Here is a 26,095-nt window from a genome sequence, read left to right as displayed (position 1 = left end):
TATTTTATGTAAACTACCAATACTGTATAGTATTATGATGTCCTGTTGGCTCTAAGGATTCCTAACATCTTTCTGTTGCAATGAAATTCTATAAAACAAAGATGAAAAATGATGCTGTATTTACAACCAATAGAACATACGAATGCTTGCTGTTTGGTAGCATAATGAAAATGCTAACTCAGGGTCTAATTTTGCCATTACAAATAGAGTGAACGTACTATTACTGTGTGATAATAATGCAAGATATAGCTTATTCTTAACTGAACTTGACTGTACTGTATACATCTGCACACTTTTTTCTATTTATTCTGAAAACAAGGCAGATGGGTTTGCTATGTGTATTCATAAAGTTATGTGCTTAAATATTTTCTTGAAAACAGCTTCATCTTTAATATTTCCAAGCACTCATAGTCCATCCTGTCTGTCCTCCCTTCCTCTCTCTCTTCTTCTTCAGAGAGAGAGAAAGAAATACATCTTTGTGTGCACTGCACATATGTGTATGAAAAATAAACTTCCTTCCTAGCAAGTAAACCCAAGAACAATGTTGCTAGCAGCTGTTGTGCTTAAAACCCAGTTGAGAACACTGTTCCGTTATGAGCTCTCAATGCTCTTCTCAACATCAGTAATCAACGTGCCAGGACAATGTCTTGTAAACCCAAATGCCCAGGCCAGGAGACCACAAAAGCTCCTCTGTCTTGTGCGAGGGAAACTGAAAAGAGGCTTTCACAGTGCTGCAGAGTATGTCGGCAGACTGTGCCAGTTCAGAACCCTCAGTGTTCCGGAAGATGTTTATGTACAAGGAGGGCAAATCTTGTCTAATCCTTGGTTAAGAAGCTACTATAACTGTTATTTTTTAAAAATGAGAAGAATCATATGTATGTGTCGAAGACAACCATCAGATAATTACAGGCTGCTCAGTGGCTGCATGAAGTGCAGTAGCTGAGGAGCTGAAAAGGTCTTTGTGCTCCTTCCAGCAGGAGAAGGACATCTCCTTATCTACTCTCACAAATAAAAAGCAAGACCTATCCTTTAAAAACAAACATACACCTATTTCCTCCTATTTTATAAAATAGTAATTTCTATAGTTAATAATTTTTGCAAGCAGAAAGTTACAAAGCCGAAAAGTTTGATAACAACAATGGTAATTTTTCTTAAAGATGAAATCCCAAGCTAATAAGCACCCAGTTCTTTGATTTTCACTTAGGTTTGTAACTTTCAAGTTGTTGGGAAGAGTTAACGCTCCATTGGGTAAAATGGCACCAAAGTAAAAACAAATAACTTCTCATTGCGTTGTCCATCTAAAAAGGAAGGTACCTACTGGGGTTTTTAGGAAGTTTTGCTAGACATCAGTGGAAGCACTGAGCAACAATATGTCAGAGAGCAGAAGATCAGCTCAGTATACAGAATACTGGTTTTAGTAATTTTATTTTAAATGAAATTACATTCAGATATAGCCCAGTTATATTAGCAGAGATTTAAGCATATGTTTAAAGCTAACAAACTCCTTTAATTAATCTCTTAGTTTCACAATTCTTTCGTTATTGATACTGATTATGAGCTCAGACTAAATTCAATCTTTTGCATTATCCAGATTCAAAATCACAATCATGTTAAAAAAAAATACAAAAATGTCTAAAATTTCTCTTTCCAACCTAACTTATAAGAATAATAAAACTGTTTAAATGCCTTCATTAAAAAGCCACATTGACATGATTTACAGCTGTACAAATTGTTGTTAAACCAAGCATTATAGGATAAGTGATCAAAGCAGTGCTAAAGATTTGAAGCAGAATTTTTCCCACTGTCCTTACGTAGACTTTTCTGGCTAAATTACAAATAAAAAACACTTTGAAAATTACAAATAAAAAACACTTTGAAAATGTACTCTTAAATTCACCAGAATAAAAAAAGCCCAAATAACTGTGTCTGAGAGAAAAGAGGCGGCTGTATTCTATGGTGCGTACTCACACTCCAAATTCCCAGGATGTGGAATGCTACTGAAACAAGGGGTTTCCTTGCACTTGATGTACTTGATATTTGACTAAGACCGGCATAGAAAACGAGTAGAAACACATCCTGCACCTGACAAGGTGAGCAGTCTGCATGCTGGAAGAGAACTGAGTACTGCTGAGTAAGGCAACCAAGACAAAGTATGGCTTAAGTGCCATCTGATTAAGGCAGAGTACGTATTTTTGAAGCTGTTTTCTTCTGCTTCCACTTAAAAGCACTAATGCACTAGAATGTGTTTAAGAGCTTTGGTTAAAAAGACCTGGTGGAGCTGGAGGTGGTTCACAGAGATAAATCTAAAGAAATTCATTACAATGAGCTAGACAGTCCCTCAAAAAAAACCTTTGTCAACTTCATATTCTTATAGCCGTTCAGTCTGAAGCTCCAAATATATGTACTAACAAGACAAACAAACATGTTAAGCACAGCTTTCTCAAAATATCCATCCCTTATTTGCCCCCTGCAAGACACAGCTCCCACTCTCAATCAGGCAGCATCTGAAATTTTACATGCATGAGTGGTAATATTTTGGCCTAGTAAGTAGATCATGTCCAGTCCTATCCTTGCAACAGATGTAGAATTAGTCCTTTATCAGGCCAAATTCTGCACAATATTATGCTGACCTTAATCTAAAGGAATTTCTGTGGCATTAGTTTGGATTTTTAAGTGAAGGCAGAATTTGGCCCTTTTTAGCACATTAAAATAAACTGATCCACAGCTTCTGTTAGAAGAATCAATAGATTAAACAAATGCTGGTAGCACTTGCCATATTTACTACATGAAAAGCCCCACTCACCCCATTCACCAGTTTACAATTATCATATATCTTTTCCAGTGCTAAGAATTTCTAGGTTATTTACAGAAGCATATCAAAGCTCGGGAAAGTGTAACAACAGATGCATCATATTGTTGCATAAGCTTATGCTTAAAAACACTAAAAAGTAGCTGGGCTCTGATAATTCTTTGGCTTGAACCTGAAGCCTCCTTGGATAGATCAGTTCCTCCATTTGTTGGAGTCCCAAGCCAGGAACCAGCCTGTGAATGTCGGGGGTTCGTGCCCCTGCTTCACGATTACAACGGGGGTCCCCTTATCTCTGCCAGAAGGATCTGTTTCAATATAGCGTTTGGCTAAAACCAGAGAGAAAATAGAACATGTAATATATTAGTTCATTCCTTTGGTATAAAAAAATACATCAAAAGCCCTAGTGAAAGAACCCAGGGCTACTATAATACAGTATTCAATTAAATTATTTCAAAGGCAATGAAATGATCAGGTAATTGCTGATTTCTCCCAGCTGCCAGTGAAGGAATTTTCCACGAGGTTAAAACAGAGGGATTGTTGCTCTGCTCAGTTCACAGCCATATAGCTGGGTTTTGGCTCGAACAGGAGAAAGAATTTGCTGGTGCTGTGCAGATGCACAAGCTTCATTCCCGTTCTTCCTATGTAAAAGCCAGTATAGTTTCCCTTGACATTGCAACATGACTTCAGTACGTATCGGAAACACAGCTAGGTAACCCTAGCTGCTCCAGGGAAATATCTGCAAGCATGTTTAGCATGAATTTTGTCAGAACGGCTCAGCTACGTGAAATCATGCCAGAGGTGACACCTGATTTTTCAAGGAGGTACACTCCACATGTGTTGTCTTGATTTGTTCTGCAATTGGAATTTCCTCCTCCAAATTTAACTCAGCGACGGGTGGCAGTGTAAGGACTTGAGGATTTGTTGGCATTCCTTTGGCTATATACATTAGTGTAGGGTACAGCTCAGTAGGTATCTCCTTTTAAATTCTTTCTCTTTTCAGTGCAGTTTCTCTTCATAGAGCTCACCTATATATTCTTTAAAAAGCTCTGCAGCCTAGTAATGCTATCTTGATTAATTTTACCCTTCATAAACTTACAGATAAGAAAGATACAATGAGTTTTAAAGCACATTTAAAGGAGAAAATAATCTTCTCTAGTATTAAATCCTAATAAGCTCAGTAACCCTTTTAAATACTGTAAACGTAACTAGATTTCTTCTACATCATCTTTTTCACTTCTTTTAAGTAATATTGATGCTACTTCACTCAGAATTCTGTGAAATTGATTTGATTTACCAGATTTAACGGATTCCTGCCGCTCAGTTTCATTAGCATCCTTCCCAATCCAGACAAAAACCTGCAAACAGAGGGGAGAAAGATATAGTTCCCATGTTGTTATAAGGATGTTGTGTACAGTAGGTAAAGTACAAAATAGTTCATTTCACTAGGAGAAAGAATATACACTATGAAAAGACTGCAGAGATACACAGCTCTCTCAAACGACAACTGATGATTTTTTTTTTTTCCCCTTGCGAGAGACCAGTTCTATCCTCTGAAATATCGCTGCTCTCTTGACACTGGAAGGCTGGACCTTTATGCACTCTGATGAAAGGAACTCTAATTTACCTTTTCCATGGACATCTTTTACAATTTGCCAAGGAAATTGTTCTTTAGGTACAGGTAAAAACACTGAACAGGAGCCGACTCTGATTGGAGCTCTGTGTGCGCATCAACACTTGTGCCCTGTGATCAATGCTACCCAGGGTAACTGCTAGATAACCCACTAAAGAACCCAACAACCAGAGCCTCAATCTGCAATCCCCCCATTTTTTTTTTTCTGTCAAGGATCCTTTTGGAAACCAACTACGTGTCCCGGACTTCTTTCCTTCTTACCTGAGTCAGTATGTCCCAACTACTTTCCATCCAGCTCTTCCACCCACCTTCCCCCATCACTCCTTCCCACCTGGACCTTGGACATTCCTTCTCATTTCCAAAAACCTCAGCCTTTTTTTCCTTAAGGTTTAGGCTGAAGAAGACAAATAAAGCGTGGGATCTGTGGCCTCCTCCCCCTTTCCCTCCAAGGGGAGAGGAAGGGTAGAGAGAACATACTCTGAGAAACAGATGTGCCCTTCACACCCACAGTAAGTTTGCCTGTCATCCAAAAAGCTTTCAACATTTTCAGTTTTCAGTGAACCTGGGAAAATGATGGAGATTGTTTCTGTCACCCTCCACCCAGTTCTTGAAGAAATCTGTGTAAGGGTCTAGTGTTTGTCCCCTTCTCTAGTAAGACTTTTGTAGGTGCTGCTGGTACATGGATTTTGTGGCTTCCAAATACCTTTTATGCAATAACTTTCTTTTTTAAAGTTAATAAATTTTAGTGATAAAGTCAATAACATTATCGAGAGCCTTTCAGAACACTGCTGGGGCTTATACTCTTGCAGCCTCCGTTGGTTTTAATGGGAAGTGCCTGCCGTGATCTCACATTATGCTTGGAAATTCAATTGTGTATGTTCACAGTAGCACATCATATAGCTCAAAAATATAGCTCCCTCTGGTATAATTTAAAGAAAACAAAACCTCTTCCATTCTCACAAAGATGATTTTTCCTCCCATCTTATGATCTAAGTGGTTAAGAATAAATTATCCTCGTTACCACAAGAAACAGTGGTCAAGTACAGAGCTTACCTGCTCCCAAGCATCCAGCAACATGACATCATCTTCAGCCAAATCGTCCTGAGTGAATTCTCCTGGGACCTCCTCAATCTAAAAAGGATATTATGTTTTGGGGTTTTTTGTTTTTTAATGATTTATCAAGATATTCTGATTTTGCACAGACCAAAGATATTTTTAAAAGGGTAAGTCCAGAAGCTGGTGTGCAATTCTTTTTGCTCCTTAAGGGTCAAGCCCTAAACTGATTTGATGAATGTGTCAAGGGTGTTTCACTGAAAGGAAACAAATCACATAATTGCACGTCCTATAAAATCAGCTCTCAGTTTGTCAGAATTGATAGGATATCCTCAGGAGAGACAGAGGTTTACATTGTAATTGTTGCTATTGTTAAGTTGGGACTGAGGTCTGCCAGAAGAAAAGGACAGGGAAATTTCCATAGAGCACCTTGTGCCAAGCAAACAAAATCAATCAGCTGATATTAGCTGATATATTCATGCAGCTTACATTCATTAATAAGGAAAAGAAACTGCTTTGGTTTGCAGTGGGTGAGCTCAGTGATGAAATACAGACCCAAGCAAGCTTTCCAGTCGCTTGACAGTGAGACATTACAGTTGACTACACCATCGAGGATTAGTCCCCAAAGGAAAGGCAGAAGCTGGCCAGAAGGTCAGAGTGATCTGACCTACCTCTTCTGGTGAGCTCTAACAGGGGTGATTCTGTTATTAGAGAAATGCTACAGGAACTAGGGGATTTCACAGAATTTGGAGGGAATTTAAAACAAAAACCAAACAAGTCCATTGCTCCCAGCAGACTGTTATAAAGGTTGGTTCCTATTACTGTATTTCACAGAAGTGTTTTAGAAGCTTGTTAGAAGAATACACTTTACTACTCTCATAAGATTTTTAAAGTCCTTATTAAAGGATCCTATTTATTTTACCCCTCTCCAAATGAATGGGCTGTGCCTTAAGGAGACTGCAGAGATGGTAGCCAACTATGTCCCCTACCTAAAAATTAGTGCATCCTTGCCAAACAGTGACACAGCGTTGCCCTCCCAGAATACGGTAAGTAATTAAGCCTGATTCACAGGCTTAATACCCAGCGCACAGCTCTGGGTATTTCTGCTAAGGAAATAGGTCTTCCTACCTCCTTGAGCACAGGCCAATACCTTAGAGGCATAATTACATATCTTAAATCTCAATGGAAAATTTCAGACTGCTAGAGATTTTTGGCAAGGGATATTTGTTTTCCTCACCACCACTATCAAACACATAAGGGGCAAGGCACTGACCTGCACTTTCTCAGCGAAATGATAGCAGTCTGGCAATGCTCTGCAAGAACACAATTGCTTTTGACTGGGCAAATGCCTTATCTTTTTGCATCTGCAAGCCTCTAGTCCCAGGCTGGAGCAGGCTCTGCATGGAAACATCTGCAGTATTAATTCTTCTGTCCATCCTTTGTATTTGGATTGATTTAAAGCACCAAGCCTCAACTCTCTAGTTCTTGCCAAGCACAGCTAATTAAGCCAGATTCCCAAATTCATTTAATGTCTGATGATTCCCAAGGCAAAATATACCAGGAAAATATGTAATTAAACAGAGAAGAAAGTATCCGTCATAAACTCACAATAAATCTGCCAGTCTTATTAGAACAACCATACAGGCGAGGGGGATGATCTTCAGCCTTTGTCAAGAGTTGTGATGAAGTCTGGTATTTTTTTTTACCTCCAAGTGCTTTCCAGAATTCCTCTGAAATACACAATATATAATTTATTCAGCAGTGGATTTAACATTGATGTTTTAGCTTGTTAGATACTGTTTCAAGAATCCCCCCAAAATATCTTCTTTTCTGTCTCAAAGATGGGTGCATTTTCTTACAGTTCTTCCTGCAGTTTGTCAATATAACAATAAAGATATCACTTGCGGACCTAGAAAGGGCAATGTGCTATGTCTCTCCCTTCCTAGGCACTCAGGGTAAAGAAAGGACCACATTCCTCTGCAGCTCCTGCTACTGTCCTACAGACTTCCAGGGCATCACACTACTTGTGCATCAGCCAGTTCTGGATAGATCTCCATGGTAAAATGTCAGGTTGGATTTTCAAAAGGAGACAGTAAGCATATGCTTCTGTCTACAAAATATATGATCGCAAAAACCATTTAGGCTGTATTACCATGCAGTGCCGTGTATTCTCAGCTGCCTATTAGCAACCACGTGGCCTCATACTAACCTGGTTCCTGGCCTTCATTAATCTTAGCAGTCTGGCATTTAAGAACACTGGCAATGTATTGAGCTCCTTGTTCCTCTTCTTTGTTTGCTCCTTTTCCTACCCAGGTGTACCCAGAGTTGTTTGGCAGTTTCAGAACAAAGGCATCATTAGAGTTTAGTGACATTGCATCAACATCAACCTAGATCAAGAAATAAATTGGTTTTTTCTTCATATTTTCAAATAATATGATCACTATTTTGCATGTTTATATAAAACGTGTAGATAGATGTTAATCAGCTATGCTTTTTTTCTTCAGTTTTTCCCTGGATTTATACTGATATAAATTAGAGAAGAACTTAACTTGAGACAGGGAACTGACTTGAAGGGCAAATGTTAGGACTATTTGGCAGTAGGAAAGACTATCTCCTAAGGGTTGCTGATTTCTTGTCTATTCTTTGTCAGCTGACTGTTCACTACATGTTTTCTTACAGTATCCTCTGAAAGATGTAGATTTGTTGCAGCCAGTTACAGCATATTCTCTGTGATTTATTAGATGGGTTGGTCACATAGAGCAGTGGATTTGATTTGAAGTTCTGCATTCCTACCAGATGTGACTACCCAACAAGATTAGCTGGAGAGGCTTGTGGCAGCTATACCATTTCCCATGGGGAATAGTTGGTTTACTTAGCAGGTGACCTTACCTCCGCAATCCTGGTAATGGCTGCCAGGTTCCTGCGGATTTGGAAGAGTCGCGTGGGAGGAGCAGGTTTCTGACCTTCCTTCTTGGATGTCCCATCCTTGTAGACAATAAGCGGTTTGTTTTTGAACAAGCTCAGTAGGTGTGCAGGCTCTTTGCCTTGGCTGACTCGGATCTGTACATACGTAAAGAAATGCAATAAAAGAAACAAAAGGACACAAGTAGTTATTTTTGGTCTTTGTTGAATAGCATAGGGGATGTTAGCCAATAATGCTAAGTATGTTAGCAAGAATGAGAAGTGGCAAGCTGAGAAGATCTAAAAATATAGTTCCAGACACATTAAAGTTAGAGCATTTGTGAGATTTTTTTGTCAATCATGCTGACACAAAGACAAGATTCAAACTTCTAATGTAATGTTTAGCTGATTAAAATGGCTGCTATCTACTGTAATAAGAAAATTACTTTTTTTTCAAAAGAACTGTCATTTCATAGAGTTTTATAGAGTGACTTAATTCTCCTGAAAAACTATCTTGGAAGTTTAGCTACCCTGTATTTAAGCAGAAGAGAATGGTTATTCATCCTGTTCATTATTTCTATGTGTATTTTACCTGCAATAGGATGAAAAAGATGAGCATAAATCTGTCTTGCAGAGGGTAACATGGATGACAAAAATCAATGTCCATTACAGATGCAAAAGATGTTATTGCAATCTCAGAAAAACACTGAGCTATGAAGAATGACTATTTTTAGGTTAATGTATGATAGAAGTTATTTGTATACAACCGTTTGTTCTTCTTCTATAACAGTATCACCCGCCAAGGTGGAGGGCTGCAACTTTTACTCCCGGAAAGAAAGGGGAAAAAAGGGAATGAGGCGTGCTGCGTAGCCAGCAGAGGAGGAGAAATGGAGAGCCCCAGCCCTTCAGCCCTGCCCGGTGAGGCTTGGGGCAGCGGGGAGCCGGGGTGCCGAGGAGGGGCAGCTGCAGCCGGGCAGCCCGGGGTGGGGGGCAGAGCACGGGGCAGCCCGGGCTGGGGCGGCTGGGGCAGCGGTGGTCCTGCTGGGCAGCAGGAGCAGGTGCTTTTACTTATCTCACAACTGGATAGACTGGTACAGTTGCCCGATAAGGATACCCTAGGACACGTGTACTTGTAGGTGCCAAACTGCAGCAGGTTTTTACAAATGCCAAAAAACCCAAAACAAGACCAAAAAAAAACCTGCTGAGGGAAACATATTCCCGCAAAACCAATAGGGCAACGACTTTTTAATAGTAATTTGTACTGTAGTGCCATCTAGTGACCACAAAACAGTACCTTTAAACCTATGCTAATATGTTGTAAATTATGCTAATACTGATGTTAAACACAGGTAATATATTCTAGGTAGCCATGTACATGCATACAAATGCACACATGCAAATATATATATGTATATATACACCTACATATATATATACACATATATATATTCCTAAATTCATTGCAGGCTGAACGTACTTTTAAGTATCATGTCCATTGCAGCGGGATGGATCTCCTTCAGCTTTAATGAAAAGGCTTTTTAAGCACATTATTATTGCACCTGTTAGTAGTAATATTATTATTACTGTAGTATTATTATTGGCCTTAGTTATGAGGCAGGACCATATTGTGCTGAACTCTGTCCAAATATAGAACATGCGTTAGGAATATTTCAAGGAGTAATTACCTAGAAGTGTTGTAATCCTTCCTTAATATAATTTCAATCATAAATCATAACTGATTAATAGCTAAAAGTATGGTCTTCCATCTAAATTAATTGTCCCTTGGTGGGTGGGGGAAGCCCTTTACTTTGGTAATTAAGAAATGGGAAGCACAGAATTATCTCCTACTGCCTAGAAAATCTCTGCCTGTCCCTAGTCATCTTTCAGCTCTAGCCTTCCTGTGAAAAGAGGAGACGTCTCACCTCTCCACCTACCCACCACTCCTCACTAGTGATGAAAGGAGACCACACATCCTAGTCATGCTAGGACTAGCTCATCTCATCACACCTTTTAGCTGCCAATGTCCTGCGCCTTGCCTTGCACACTCCATTTCTGCAAGTGAGGATGTGTATCCTGCTTTCACAGAGCTGCAAGCACTATGGGATGGGAAAACCCAAGTTACGTTCCTCACTATGGCAGGGACAAGCCAGACCCTGCAGCACAGTTCCTGCAGGCTCTCCCCTTCTGGCTGTCATGTGGCTTTCATGTCTCCCAGTTTGGGCCCTCTAAAAGTCAGGCATCTTGTCTGGGCTAAACATGACAGCTTCCTACATAATCAAAAGGAGACAGGGGAGCTCACACAGGGCTATAGTCCTGTCAGACACCTGCTTCAGAGTGAGTTGCCCTGGGAGGATCTTATCCTACAGTCTCCACTGACCATGTACAGAGTTTGTAAGGCTAGGCAGGACTAAAACTTAATAAGTCGAAGGAAAGAAAAGGCAGTTTTAGGTTGTGTTATATCTGTGTTCTTTTGGACGTCTGCATTCAGAAAGGATGATTCAAATGGGAAATCTCCAGTGACTTTAAAAGGAGCCCATGGTGCTTGGCTCAATACAGATCATGAGCAGATGATATTCCCAGTCTTCAAATGCTACATCCTCCTTTCAATTCTCATTCACATTTGCATATATTGCATGCTCTGTTGAATTTTATCCAAAAGGCACTAACCTGCACAGCCTGACCATTCAATAACCGATCCAGCTGAACAGTCAGAAATGCAGACGCAGTCAGTTCATCTTTTGTAGTATGGGCTCCTTGCCTGAGGAAGACAAGGAGAAAGACAATGATTAAGTCCAGTTTCAAAATAATCCAGAGCTTATACTGCATGACAAATGTGCAGTAAGCAACCTTGCATTTACATGTGGTTCTACTCAAAAGGACATAAATTCAGCATAAAATAATATCCACATGCTGGAGGTCTGTGCAAAGCCGACCAAACATACCATGTGTAGATGATCTGCCCTTTAGGGTAAGTGTAGAGGATAATGTAGCAGTCACCACCATAGAACTGTCCGTACGTCTCGGGTCCCACAGGAACTCTGCCGCTGCTTTCCACGCGCCAGATCTGGGGAAACAGAAATCACTGGAGAATGCTGAACTTCATCCTGATACTCTTCAAGAAGCAATTTATTGTGTCATCCCTTGAGTGATCTTTGTTTCTGTTCCCAAGTGTTATGGAATAAAACCAGGAAGGATTCTTCATGAAGTAGATAGATACACCCTGCGCCCACTGAATGAATTAATAATGACCATCAACAAGCCATTGCAGTACACTTGTCTTTGTCTTGATGCTTTAATGCTACATGATCACCTCATAATGCTATGTTGAACTTACTTTCTTAACATCTTAAGATGATAATATGATATGAATGGCACAACATTATGATTCATCATAGAACTATCATATCACTTGGGAGAGGCACACTTTAGTCGGATAAGACACTGCTAGGCAGATTTCTTCCTATTTGATTCACTACAGCCCAGTTCAGTTAACAACTGCTCTCCAAAAACATACTGCTAAAATTATACAGCAAAAAATGCTTCAGATCTAAGCTGCTTTGGCTCAAGCCTACAGACCATCCCAAGTATGACGTTAAAAACCTAGAAAATATACCAATGAGACTGTAGGTATTTATGTTTTTCTTCCAGAATCCCAACATGCAGACCTGTATTCAACAGGCTGTGCTGGTACAATGCCAAACCAGCCCTGTGTAGTCCAAAGATATTCCTGCAGTGGGATGTGGATAGATCTAGAAAGACTGTACAGTCAGTCATCTTTTTCTCTCTAAATCCAGGCTACCTGAGAGACACACTAGGGACAAAGAAGGTTCCTCTAGAAAGCAGATTGGATACATACATAAAGACACAGCATGAATTTCTGACTCCAAGGGCAAGTTTTCTCATTCCAGGTTTCAAGCTGATGTGAGCTAAAAGTTTTTCTTTAGGCTACGGATCATATTTAAAGTATATCTTTAAGAAGTATTGTGTAGAAGGGGAAATGTTTCTGCTGTTTGATTTCTATTGATGACTGGTACAATGTCTTTCATAAGCACCAAAAAAACATGACCCAGTATACAGCTGACAAAGAGTTTCACTTTCTACTTAAAAGTAACTTTTCTGATGGTAGAAGTAACACTGCCACTAATGTAGCATTACTCTACACAACAGTGTAAATGGCAAAACATAGAGTAGCAGCTTATCCCGTAACAGAATAAACTAGGTAGGTAGAATACAATTTAATACAACACAAAAATTACCTCTACTTTCCCTGAACCATCATCTACCATGTTATGCTGGGCAGCCATTTGTGGAGACTCATGTAACTTGGTAGCATCAAATTCAATCTGCTCAATTTTAGCCACGCTCTCTGTGACATATACTTTGCCAAAGCCATCACTTTGATCTTTATCCTTCCAGTCTTTGAAAAATTGTTTGAAAATTGGCGTTTCACCTCCTTCTGGAAGGACTTGAATCTGAAATGAAGCAAGACACATGAAATGGAAGGACAACAAAACTGACACAGTTACTCGAACAGAAACTTTTCTGAATTATCTGTTAGTGAAACATTGCCCTTATGTCTTAGAAGCCCTTAAAAATATTTTTTTGCTGATTTGAAAACAAAGTCTTTAACAGAGCTCATGCTCTCTGGTATCATCTCATAAATAGATCGCACCTGTGTGTTGGCAGGATAATTCATCTGCTGTATGAATTGTTCAGCATTCTTCATGGCAGCTTTTCTCTCTTGTGGGTTAGCATCTTTGCCTGGTTAAAACAGAAGGATAACAATACATGGGAAAGGGCAGCGAGCTCACAAACCCTGCAAAAACAAGATGTCCTTGAGCCAGGTTCTCTTCAACATTGCTCTTGCCTCAATTTCGAACACACACAAATGCTGGACATAGCATGAGCAATAAGATTCATACAAAGTTGAATGGCCAAAACAGTACCTCAGTGGCTTTGAAAACAGTTAAAATAAAATAAAATTAAAAAAAAAAAAAAAAAAAGAGGGCGTTGTTTGTTGCTTAGTGTGTGTGTTTCTATCAAAAAATGCCATTCATAATATCTGCTTGGTTCAAGGTACAAGAACGCCCTGGCTCTTTTCTCTGAATCTCCCCTTGCTGGGCTGCAATGTAGTAAATAAAGCTGCTGTCCAGAACTGCCTTCACTTCTGCAGGCAGTGCCACAGTCTGACTAAAAGAAACTCCCATTTCGTCTGGCTGAGCTGTGCAGTTTACCACCACCCTTCCCCATCCACTGCTCCTTGTTCAGCCTTGTTCAGTGTTAGACATCTCTGAAAGTCTCTGTGGGATGATATTGTGTAGGAGATCTGTGTCCCAGCTGGCTGTCAATGACTATACTCCAAAGACCTCTTAGTCTAATATGATGGTCTGATAAGCTATTCATTGAATTCCATTTTGGAAGAGAGTATTAGCGAAGTAATTCACACTCCTCAGCTTAGTGGTCTGAAGATTTCCAGCAGAGATGATAACTGCAGCCTCCCAGTGCAAGGGTGAGACTCACAGACTAATGGGGTTTTTCCACACATTATTGTTACCAACAGTAGCAAAGTGAGGATGCACAGAGGAGCACATAAGGCCACATTCAAAGGGCCTAAATTGTATTTTATTTATTTTATGCCTGATCCTATTGGCTTGGTTCTTCTAGCAGCTGTCAGGCCGAGAGTGAAAACCAGGAATCAGGGGGTCAGGTAGGCCATCTGAGCACAGCGCTCCCCAAATTCTCTCTTTTAAAGGATGTTTCCCTAACTGCAAATGAAGTTTTCAAGCAAAATGCTTACAAAGCTTCCTGGACTGACTTCAGCAGTTTGACAACTGCATCGATTAATTATTTGCTATTGCACATGGTAAAAAGAAATGCAAATGCCACAGAATCATTAATATACTGCCTCAGACAAAAAAGGGGAGATACTCAGCACTGGCTGCAATGGCAGCACCACAACAATCCACCTACAAGGTGTCCAGACCTGATTCCCCAGTAGTATTCTTCTCCTGGGAAATGTTCAGTCAAAGCAATTGCAGACACTCCTACAAGCATTGATGATACCACAGAGAAATATTCACAAGGAAAAAAGAAGCATCAAAGTATTTGCAAGCTTGTGCTTTTAGTTGACACCTGGGACACTCACCTTTCAATTTCACACCTCTGTGGAGCAATGTATGGAAATACAATATCTACCCATTTTCATAAAATCATTAAGGTTGGAAAAGACCTCTAGGATCATCTAGTCCAACCATCAACCCAACACCTCCATGGCTACTAAACCATGTCCTAAAGTGCCACATCTACATGTTTTTTGAACTCCTCCAGGGATGGTGACTCCACCACCTCTCTGGACAGCCTGTTCCAATGCTTGACCACCCTTTCCGTAAAGAAATTTTTCCTAATATCCAATCTAAACCTCTCCTGATGCAACTTGAGGCCAGACTAAACAACCCCAGTTCCCTCAGCTGCTCCTCATAAGACTTATGCTCTAGACCCTTCACCAGCTTCGTTGCCCTTCTCTGGACACGCTCCAGCACCTCAATGTCTCTCTTGTAGTGAGGGGCCCAAAACTGAACACAGTATTCGAGGTGTGGCCTCACCAGTGCTGAGCACAGGGGCACGATCTCTTCCTGCTGGCCACACTATTCCTGATATAAGCCAGGATGGTATTGTCTTTCTTGGCCACCTGGGCACACTGCTGGCTCATATTCAGGCAGCTGTCAACCAACACCCCCAGGTCTTTTTCAGCCAGGCAGCTTTCCAGCCACTCTCCCCCAAGCCTGTAGCATTGCATGGGGTTGTTGTGACCCAAGTGCAGGACCCAGCACTTAGCCTTGTTAAACCTCATACAACTGACCCCAGCCCATTGATCCAGCCTGTCCAGATCCCTCTGCAGAGCCTTCCTACCCTCAAGCAGATCAACACTCCCGCACAACTTGGTGTCATCTGCAAACTTACTGAGGGTGAACTCAATCCCCTCATCCAGATCATTGATAAATATATTAAACAGAACTGGCCCCAAAACTGAGCCTTGGGGAACACCGCTTGTGACCGGCCACCAACTGGATTTAATTCCGTTCACCACAACTCTCTGGGCTCGGCCATCCAGCCAGTTTTTTACCCAGCAAAGAGCACACCCGCCTAAGCCATGAGCCACCAGCTTCTCTAGGAGAATGCAGTGGGAGACAGTGCCAAAGGCTTTACTAAAGTCCAGGTCGATAACATCTACAGCCTTTCCCTCCTCCATTAGGCGGGTCACCTGGTCGTAGAAGGAGATCAGGTTGGTCAAGCAGGACCTGCCTTTCATGAACCCATGCTGGTTGAGCCTGATCCCCTGGTTGGCCTGCACATGCCTGTTGAGCTCGAGATGAACCACTCCACAATTTTCCCCAATACCGAGGTCAGGCTGACAGGCCTGTAGTTCCCCAGATCCTCCTTCTGACCCTTCTTGTACATGGGCATCACACTGGCAAGCCTCCAGTCATCTGGGACCTCCCCTGTTAACCAGGACTGCTGATAAATGAGGAGAGTGGCTTGGCAAGCTGCTCTGCCAGCTCCCTCAGTACTCTTGGGTGGATCCCATCTGGCCCCAGAGACTTGTGAATGTCCAGGTGGTGTAGCAGGTCGTTAACTGCTTCCTCCTCAATTATGGGGGGTTTATTCTGCTCTCCAGCCCTGTCTTCTGGCTCAGGGGGCTGAATACCCTGGGGATAACTGGTCTGACTATTAAAGACAGAGGCAAAGAAGGCATTAAGTACCTCAGCCTTTTCCTCATCCTTGGTGGCAATGTTCCCCCCCCCCATCCAATAAAGGAGGGAGGTTCTCCTTGGCTCTCTTTCTGTTGTTAATGTATTTGTAAAAACATTTTTTATTATCTCTTACAACAGTGGCCAGATTGAGTTCTAGCTGGACTTTTGCTTTTCTAATTTTCCCTCTGCATGACTTGACAAGATCCCTGTATTCTTCTTGAGTGGCCTGCCCCTTCTTCCAAAAGTGGTAAACTCTCCTCTTTTTCCTGAGTCCCAGCAAAAGCTCCCTGTTCAGCCAGGCCGGTCATCTTCCCTGCCGGTTTGTCTTATGGCACATGGGGACAGCCTGCTCCTGCGCCTTTAAGACTCCCTTCTTAAAGAATGCCCAGCCTTCCTGGACCCCTTTGCCCTTCAGGACTGTCTCCCAAGGGACTCTCTCAACCAGTGTCCTGAACAGGCCAAAGTCTGCCCTCCGGAAGTCCACGGTAGTGGTTTTGCTCATCCCCTCCTTACTTCGCCACGAATCGAGAAATCTATCATATCATGGTTGCTAAGCCCAAGACGGCCTCCAGCCACCACATCTCCCACCAGTCCTTCTCTGTTTGTAAACAGCAGGTCAAGCAAGGCACCTCCCCTGGTAGGCTCACCTACCAGCTGTGTCAGGAAGTTATCTTCCACACATTCCAGGAACCTCCTAGACTGTTTCCTCTCTGCTGTGTTGGATTTCCAGCAGACGTCTGGTAAGTTGAAGTCCCCCACAAGAACAAGGGCGAGCGATTGTGAGACTCCTACCAGCTGCTTATAGAATGTTCCATCTGCCTCTTCATCTTGGTTGGGTGGTCTATAACAGACACCCAGCAGGATATCTGCCTTGTTGGCCTTCCCCCTCATCCTTACCCATAAGCACTCGACCTTATCGTCATAATAGCCGAGTTCTACACAATCGAAACACTCCCTGACATACAGAGCCACCCCACTGCCTCTCCTTCCTTGCCTGTCCCTTCTGAAGAGCTCATAGCCATCCATTGCAGCACTCCAGTCATGAGAGTCATCCCACCACTTTTCTGTGATGGCAACTAAGTCATAGCTATCCTGCTGCACAATGGCTTCCAGCTCCTCCTATTTGTTGCCCATGCTGCGTGCATTGGTGTAGATGCACTTGAGCTGGGCTGTTGCTTTCACTCCCAACATTGGCGTGCCACCCTTAGGCTCCTCTCTAGTGAGCCCGGTTACATCCCCTTCAAACCTTTTTCAAACCTTCAGTGTCCAGATTTTGTCCCAGAAGATAGGGATTTGATGACACTATACAGAACTTGTAGCATTCTTTATGTTTGCTTTGTAATTGCCACTTGGATAAGTGTAATACTACTTGGTGCCATTTAAGCACCCAAGCTTACAGATACCTCAAAAATAGCCAGGAGATCCTTAGTTAAGACTGTCTTGAGGCCCTTACCCAAGTGAGCAATCCCTGTCCGCTGACTGCACGAAGGAAGAACCGTGTGCAGTGTACTGTGTCCAGCCAGTATTAAATTCTTGCTAGTGTCCCGAGGGTATTGTGTCAACAGCTGAAATATGTCTGTGTAGCTTCTGCACTTGCAACAGAAGTGATCTCTTACCTTTCCACACAAAGATCTTCCTTGCAGCACCATTGTCCAAAATGAAGCACTCCTCAGACAAAAGCATAGCCATGGAGAAGGGGTTTTCCTCTGCCACCACGGACACCTTCATGGATCCACTTGCGTCTGACACCTAAGAAAGCAATCATTTCAAATTTATATCAACTCTGGCTTTTATAACAAAACTAATTTCTGCTCCCAAAATTACTATAAAAATCAGTTGCCATTCCTATATAAATGTCTGTATGAAATTTGTGTGCTGCTGGAAAGATAGGCTAACGATTTTTGTTGTTGTTGCATTTCATTTTACATCCAACAGAGGGAGATGTAGTGTTAATTTTAATGAGTTTGTTGGATCCCTGTCTCACAACTTAAAATAAATCCATTTCTCTTCCACTTTCAGTTCAACTGCTCATTCAGTGAACAACTCACAGTTAAAAATCCGTATTTTCTTGAGCCCCTCCTATATGCTCAGCTGAACTGGTGGAGTCCCTAGGTGTCATCTGCTACCAAGCAACCCTCACTGAAGCCAAAGGTACACGTACATGCTGAACAAGAGCATTTGAAATTATAATAAAATAGTCCTACACTGATATTAACAAGTGAAATACCTACATTTATAACCTACAGTTCTTTAACTGGAAACTGTAATATAAGACCTGTTGCAGAATCTGCTTTCTAACCTCTACCACCACTGTAAGTTCATGTAGACCTTTAAAACCTTTTAAAATTCACTCCTGCATGGCTGAAAAGACCAGTTATTACTACTGAAAGGAGTTATTACTATTGTAATATTACGTTATTACTATTTGTTATTACTATTGTAATTATAAGTTATTACTATTGTAATTTTATTACTAATAACATTAGTAATATTATATAATATTAGTAAATATAATATTAAAGATAATAAAATATTAAAATTAAATTAAATTAATATTAAAAATCTAATAGTAAACATAATATTAATATAATATTAGTAAAATTAGTAACTTGTAATTTTATTACAAGTTATTACTATTGTAATTTTAAATACACCATTATATCTTATATTGTATATTATGGAAGCACAAGACAGAAATTACCACTGCATACAACAAATAAAAATCAACTATTATATCTACTGCGAGGGCTCACCGTAGACCTGTTTCCTGACTTTGACGCTCACTGTTATATTGCAGCACATTTAAATTTAGCTAACAGAGCTCTGTTAGCAGGACTCCTGTACTTAAAGGAATTTATTAGATATCCACAGAATTTCCTGAGAGTTATTAGGATTCCAAAATTCACTGCAAGCACTTTTCTCTTCTCTAGCATTGTCTTATTAGAATGGTCCTTATCATGCATGCAGGCCTTCTTTTTCTTCTTTCTTTTTTTTTTTTTTCCTAAAATCCTGCTATATAGATAAATATGTGCCAGATTTTTTGGCAAGAATGGAATGATTAATGGGAACTAAATACAGCACATAGACAACAAGGACTAAAAATGGGCTTGTGACAACAATTTGTACATACAGGCTTCTTGTAAGCCCCAGCCACACATATGGGTAGGGGAAGAATCACGTAATAGGCAGAGAGAGATGTGGCTCCATCCTGCTGTGGTCTGTGGGGTGCAGAAGCTGCGGAGGGAGTGACTCACCCTCTCTCACACTTCACAGCAGCTTCGAAGCTAGTGTAGATGGCATCTAAAAGGTCACACACATGGGGATCCAGCAGCACTTAGTGCTGTCAGAGTGGTGCCACTTGTTGACCAAACCCTTCTTGTTAAGCGACTATAGGGAAGGGAAGAAAGTACATTGTATGCCACTGAAAGATTCTTTTCTGTCACACAAGGCAACCTCATTGCATGAACCAGAGCACAAAGTGCTGAAGATAAAGGTCCAGGTCTCAATGCTAATGAGAGCTTGTAAAAAAAACACTCTTCTTGCAGTCTTCAGGAGAAAATAATCTTTTTCTATTGGGAGGCGGGAGGATAAAGTCTTTTCTAGATTTCATTAAAAACATCCCCCTTTTCCAAACAATTTCTCACTTCTTTTCTCAAGTGGGAGAATATGAAAGAAGGGGGAGCTGTGGAAAAAAAAAAAGAGGGAAAATACAGGCCTGGAAATAGTTCAGGGTTTTTTCAGAAAAAGAAGAAGAAATAGTTGTGTAGCCTTGTATATAGGTAAGATACTGTATTGTTAGTTCAAAGAATAAATTCCATGCCTCTTCTAGGAAAGAGCAGCAAGTCTATCATGATGCGAGGAAAAAATCATAAGTTTACTCAATGTAATCATACAATTCCTACTGATTTAAATGGAGTAAATATTTAATCTATTTTGTTTATAAGTAATTTTTCTGGCAGTGGCACTGTCCTAGTCAGTATTAAGCTATGGCAGGTGAGGAAGGAGGAAAAGACCATTGCAAAAGAAAGGAGTTTTGCATTCAAATTCCTTTGGATTTATATATAAAATATAACATAACTGTCCATCTCTCTGCTAAGAATAACTAAATCATATATGACTACTAAAACTCTCACTGTTAAAATCAAGAAGACAGGAAATATAGTTTGATTTAAGACCAGTTAATTCTTCTTTGACCTGCACTGAGTGGTTCATAGGCCACGCTTAACTTGTTTCCTGAGTAAACAGGACTGTAATCCATTTTTTTCCCTCCAACTACCTGGGCTGTCTTGATTGACATCCGTTGAGAAACTTATCCATTGGCTGCAAATCAACTACCACAACTGCAGTTCTGTAACTGAAGCCAGAACTCCATATATGAAGGATGAATGAATGCATGAATACTGTTGAGTGTACCTAACTTAAATAAATAACTAAATAAATAACTTACCATATATAGTTTAGCGCTTCTCCTGTTTGTAATATCAGCCAGCTCATCATCATCATCACCACACTCGGGAAGCGCTGGCTTGCTCCCTAAAACCTGTACAACAAAGGAATAACAAATTCAGAGGGAGAATAAGTGCTGCAGTATAAATACCTAAACACCGTAACGTGTTGTCCCAGTAACCGATTAATCGGGATCATCTTTACATATAATCCAGTCCAAATCCAAACTCATGGGTGACTTGTTCACAAGCACATGGATAATTTTAAATAACTGTGTCAGATCTCCAGCAGCTTTAGATCTACATGCTGTCTCTCCTGCAGGCCAACTTGCAGGTTGTCTATAGACTAGGATAGGAAATGATACATAGAGAAAAGCTGCAAAGGATACATACACACACAAATACACAGGATAGAAAGGTTTATGTGATCCTATTCTATGTGTGTGTTTGTATGTCTGTCTTTCCCTTTTCCTCCCAGTAACTTCTAAACTGTCGGCAAGCAAGTCTTACAATTTTTGGAATTATATTACTCTTAAAATGTTTAACAATACTAAAATTAAAGCTGACAAAGTGCAATATATGAGTTGAAATTATCTTTTAAAATATTTCAATTGACAATATAAAATATCAGATTATGAGTTCAAAAATCTTAAAAATTACAGATTTTTAATCCCACTTTAAGGGGGAAACATTAGCTAACGTCTTGAAGAAAAATTTATGGGGCGAGAAAAACATTTTCTTGCTCCACCACCAGGATATCAATTTTAACACTGTGGTTGTTTTACATCATAGTAGTTTTACACCATGGGTAATGTTATAACAACTATCACTACAAGAAATTTACAGAGGTTCATCAAGACTAAATTATGGTCAGGTAGTCATTAGATCCTAGTTACTCTTTCTTAATGATCTTTCTGTAATGATTCATATATGACCAGATCCAAATATTACATTCAGAATATTATGGATTTCTATGAAGTTATGTCCCAGAGTGAAGGTAGTAGTAATTGATACGTCTGAGTAACTAAATATTAACATCAAGTACAAGGGCAGTGCCAGCCTTCCTACTGACACCATGCATTTGCATATAACATGGAGTAACACGCAAAAACACTGTAAATATTTGATAACAGGGAAGCCTGACAAAGCATACAGCTGCAAAGAATTTGGAAAAAAACCAATATAGCCTAAATATTTAATATAAATCTGCCATCTGTGGAGTTTCCTGACCTGGTAAAGCCAGTAAAATAGGGGAAAAAAAAAAAAAAAAGCCTTGTTAAGTGTGATTGCTGCAGTTTAAGCTAAAATATTTTACTTCTGAGTCGTTGAAGACAAGAAAGTAACACCCTGAGTGTTTAAGAAAGATGTTACCAGTACCTCTTCAGTAGCTATCGGTCAACATTTCCTGAATTTATGCTACATGGGTGCAGATTTACTAATGTATAGGTCAAGTAGGGCTACATGTTCATAGCAGAGTGCCACCATGCTGGTGAACGGCTAGAAACTGTGGGCATATGTGGCATATCAGCACATATCTGAAAATGTTTCCCTTCCTAGATTTTCACACTAACCAGCAGCCTACACACAAGCCGTAGAGCACCAAGAATAATGTTGTCTTTGTAATGCAAGGGTCAGAAAATTGCCAAATAACAGGCATGCATCTTTACCTGAACAGACACTGAATAGGTTTCAGGGTTTTATAACATTTGATTTTCAGTAACAATTAAGAGGGTAAAAGAGTCCTGTTAATAAAACTTCCAGAAGTCCATGCTCACTAGTTCTCTGCTTAATTAGGTATTTCCAGAAAAAAATACACAAAAAAAAATACACAACAGTTGTGATTCCTGATACAGTTAAAGTCAGCGTTTTCCCTTGCCATGCATATAGAATATCTGTGGCACGACAATTATTTTACAGCTTTGTTGTAAGTCGCTTAAAGTGATATAAAAAAACCTGCTCTTAAAATTTTCTGCTTGCCCAAGTGTCTTTGAAAACTATGCAAGTGTCACTCTGAATATTTTTAAACAAGGCTAAATAGTGCCTGTTGGTGTTTGGCACAGAGAGGGGGGTCAAAACCTCCTTTGCGCAGGTGCAGTTAGAGGTATGAGATGAACTGCCCTGGAACGGGCAGAGACGTTCTGGTTCTGGGGAAATCCATTCACAATTCCCTAAACAGCAGCTTGCAGAGTAGCTTCTAGGGCCAAAGCTAGCCCTGTGCTTCAGCATAGGTGAGCAGAAAAGGAACATTACTCATTTTTGTAATTCTGCAGTTTCTCAGAGAAGCCCAAAAATAAATGGAGAAGGGTCTTGAGGGTGCTCCCTTCTCCTGCGTTCTGAGTCGCAGTTGCATTTTGGTCCTGGCATTTTGGCATTTGGCATGATCCTGGCATTTTGGTGACCCTTGTTAAGAAGGGACAAGATGTGCTGCTCCTCCTACCAGATAAGAAAATCCCGGACTTGTGTGGAGGGCTGTGCAGCCATTAGAATAAGCCTTGAGTTGAATCACTAATGGCTATGTATACCCCTGTGTGTTGGTATCAAAACCAGAAGATGATACAAGGTTAAAATTACCTAAGGCATGTGAAGACACCAATTGTGAAGAGATGCAGCATGCACTATATATACTCAATATATGAAGTGATACAGTATGAAATATATATAGTCAGTGCACTTCTGTATTGCTAGGAACAACTTATGTCATTCCCAACATGCATTAATTTCAGCCAGTTTGTCTTATAGACTGGAGGATGAGACAGATCATGGAAGGAAAAATTCTGTGCTTAAACAGAAAGCAATTTATGCTGAAAAAAATGTTAAGTTCTGTCCCAAAGAAATGCCTTCCAGAGAAGCTGTCTTTCCCCCTTCTAAGGCAAACTCCTGTGCTAGGGCTGAGTCCACGCGCAGCCACACATATGCCTGAATGTTATGACAACTGATAATTTTATCAATAAGATTACGAAGTGTGTATTGAACAACAGCTAACTGCTATGCTGGAATTGGGTTGTAGCATTACCTAAGCATATGGCTGGCTGAGTTGCAGCTCTCCAGGGCACCTCACGCTTTATACAGATAATTCTCATTGATGCATTAAAAATAAATCATGCCAGCTGAGACTATAGTCAAAGGCTCCCAAAGCTTTTCAGCAAGGTTCCCCAATAAAATGACTTAAACCAACAGACAGTTTAAAGGACATTGAGTCTTCTGATTCTTATCTACATATACTCAGTTTCACACAGATCCTGCGGCAGCTACGTACACAGGACCTTGCTCATATGATTCTCCCTATACAGACAGTCAGGCTGCTCCACTGGGTCTTTACGTCTTACGACCCAGTGTACTGACAGCCCTAGGGTGGCTCTCCTCGGCTGCTCTGAGGTTTGAGACCCTGACTCGCAAACCTGCCAAGAATTCAGACCCACAAATCCACCCTACACACCTGAAAATAGGAATGCTATCTTGGGGACGCAAAACAGCCTAGCCACACTTTTCCCCAGACATCCAACCATATTGGCAACTTCAAACCATACCTCTCATAAATAAACAGGTGCACACACAGCTTTTGAAACCACTTTTAAAATAATTATTATTATTATTATTATTATTATTATTATTATTATTATTATTATTATTATTATTTACTGCAGCAGAAATAATGTGAAGAAACAATTAGGGGCCCTGAAAGCATACCCATGCCCCAGCTTCTTGATTCTTTGGGCTTAGCTTCTTTCTTTGCAGCTGCTGATTTCCAAACCACAGAGACTCTTCATATCACTTGACCTTATCTGCTGCTGATGGACTGAGGTGTCAAACCACCCCTCGCTCTCTGTTGCTCCACCACAGAATGATGCTTATCCTCTCCCCACCATCGCTTCTTGTATGCAGGCTTATCAGAGTCCTGAAGAAACTAGCATGAGCAACTCTGGCCTCAGCGAAGGTGCACACAGGCGTAGTGCCGCTATTCTGCAGTGACCTCCAGCGTACACACTCTAACTTCACGGTATATGTGAAGCTGTTTAACCACTCGAGGCTTAATCTGCTTCACAGCTATTTCAGACTAAGACATGCCCATAGCTGGCTACAGCACAGCCTACCTTGCTTTACATGGCTATAGCCTAATGCCAGCTTGCCTCTGAATGAGAGCATCAGATTGCTGAGTTAGCATTGTTTTAGCAAAAGTATTCGTTACCTTCACACCTTTAGAACTTGTCTACGGGGGGTATAACAGGAAGTCAATCTGCATTCATTTTAAAAGTTTTGGGGTTCTAAGTTCTGTTAAACCTTTGTGTTGACGCTCTTAGGTTAGTGCAAGAATATCATAGCGGAAACCAACAGAACATCAGTTCCTCTGAAACAACTGCCCAAGTTCACTCTCATCTTGTGGTAAATGTAACGTAGCTTATCCTGCCTGCAAAACCGTAATCCCCTTTCATATCCTCATGTGCATGAGCTCTTCTCTGTAAATATCTGCACCCCCTCAGAGAAGTGCAAAATATGGAGCCAAAGCTTTTACTGACAAGTGAAATTCCACTCTGTTGTCCTTAAAAAAGAATAGAAGAAGTCACAGACAAAAGGTTTCTCATTTGTAGGAATGTGACAAAGTAAATAACTTAAGATAAACTCATCAAAAGAAGAATTTTAGCAAACATTGTCTTCATAACTGGAGAAGCCAGCTCTGCATCATAAAATAGTTGATATTGATTTAATGGGAGCAAGAAGTTTAAAGAGCTCGGTGAGGCTGAAAATCCAACTAGGAAAACAATACTTGAAGAACCCGTCAGATAAAGGTTAATTAAGAGAGAAAACCAGTTTTGTACAGTTTAACTTGTGTACGCTAGCACTGTGTTTGTGTTTCTTCTTACTATACACAGTTTGGGTTAGGTTTCTGGGTCTGAAACTGAACTATTTGTTGTGGCTGTGATCCCAAGTGTCAGATCTCAAAAACACTCAAATTCCCTTCTTTATATGCTAGCAACAGAAAGAAAAGCAAAACATTTACATAGCTTAAAGCTGTCTTGTGGGCCTGACATTTATTACTTAATACTTTTGGAAAACAATCAGGATTAGTAGCTCATCATTTACTCTCTTGCACGCTCTGACATAAGCAAGTATATCCTGCTCCTGCAAACTCAAGGTACACATGTAGGCTGTGACAGAGAATAAATCCTCCGTGCAGGACAATAGGTCTGAACTACAGGCACAGCGTGAACTCATTGGTAGATAAAGGCTTAGATTTTTATTAACCTTCAAAGCAGAGAAGAATGTTACAAGGAATGTCTCTCTGAAATAAATATTGCCTCAAATATCTACTCTGGTAGCCAGTAAAAGGAAAAAATCCAGCAGAGGGAGGAATGGATGAACATGATGCAGGCTAGTAACCACCTGGCTGACCCTGGGTACCAGTGCAGACATGTGCCCAGAGGATCATCAGGCAAAGGTGGCTTTAGGGCTTCGCTGCTAAAGTAACTGGCTATAGTTTCATTTCTAATCATTTTGGCCTAGTCGTTCT

The 26,095-nt window shown here is 40.6% G+C and overlaps 1 protein-coding gene across 1 annotated transcript in view; it reads right to left on the bottom strand.

Annotated features, from left to right (window-relative positions):
• Positions 1-1,858: 1,858 nt before the first annotated feature.
• Positions 1,859-26,095, bottom strand: part of SCIN (scinderin) — a 54,528-nt gene continuing 30,291 nt past the window's right edge. Inside the window, exons 5-16 of the mRNA XM_075495540.1 lie at positions 20,592-20,684; positions 17,761-17,893; positions 13,066-13,154; positions 12,650-12,865; positions 11,336-11,457; positions 11,061-11,151; positions 8,382-8,552; positions 7,702-7,879; positions 7,101-7,222; positions 5,493-5,570; positions 4,104-4,164; positions 1,859-3,135 (exon numbers count right to left, since the gene is read on the bottom strand). Of these exons, the coding sequence (XP_075351655.1) occupies positions 3,002-3,135; positions 4,104-4,164; positions 5,493-5,570; positions 7,101-7,222; positions 7,702-7,879; positions 8,382-8,552; positions 11,061-11,151; positions 11,336-11,457; positions 12,650-12,865; positions 13,066-13,154; positions 17,761-17,893; positions 20,592-20,684 (1,488 nt within the window). The 3' untranslated portion in view covers positions 1,859-3,001. The remainder of the gene's footprint in view (positions 3,136-4,103; positions 4,165-5,492; positions 5,571-7,100; positions 7,223-7,701; positions 7,880-8,381; positions 8,553-11,060; positions 11,152-11,335; positions 11,458-12,649; positions 12,866-13,065; positions 13,155-17,760; positions 17,894-20,591; positions 20,685-26,095) is intronic.

Source organism: Mycteria americana, chromosome 2, assembly GCF_035582795.1.
Source record: "Mycteria americana isolate JAX WOST 10 ecotype Jacksonville Zoo and Gardens chromosome 2, USCA_MyAme_1.0, whole genome shotgun sequence".
NCBI classification, from domain to species: Eukaryota; Metazoa; Chordata; class Aves; order Ciconiiformes; family Ciconiidae; genus Mycteria; species Mycteria americana.
The sequence above is the reverse complement of the archived record's forward strand: the minus strand, read 5'-3'. Positions and strand labels throughout refer to the sequence as shown.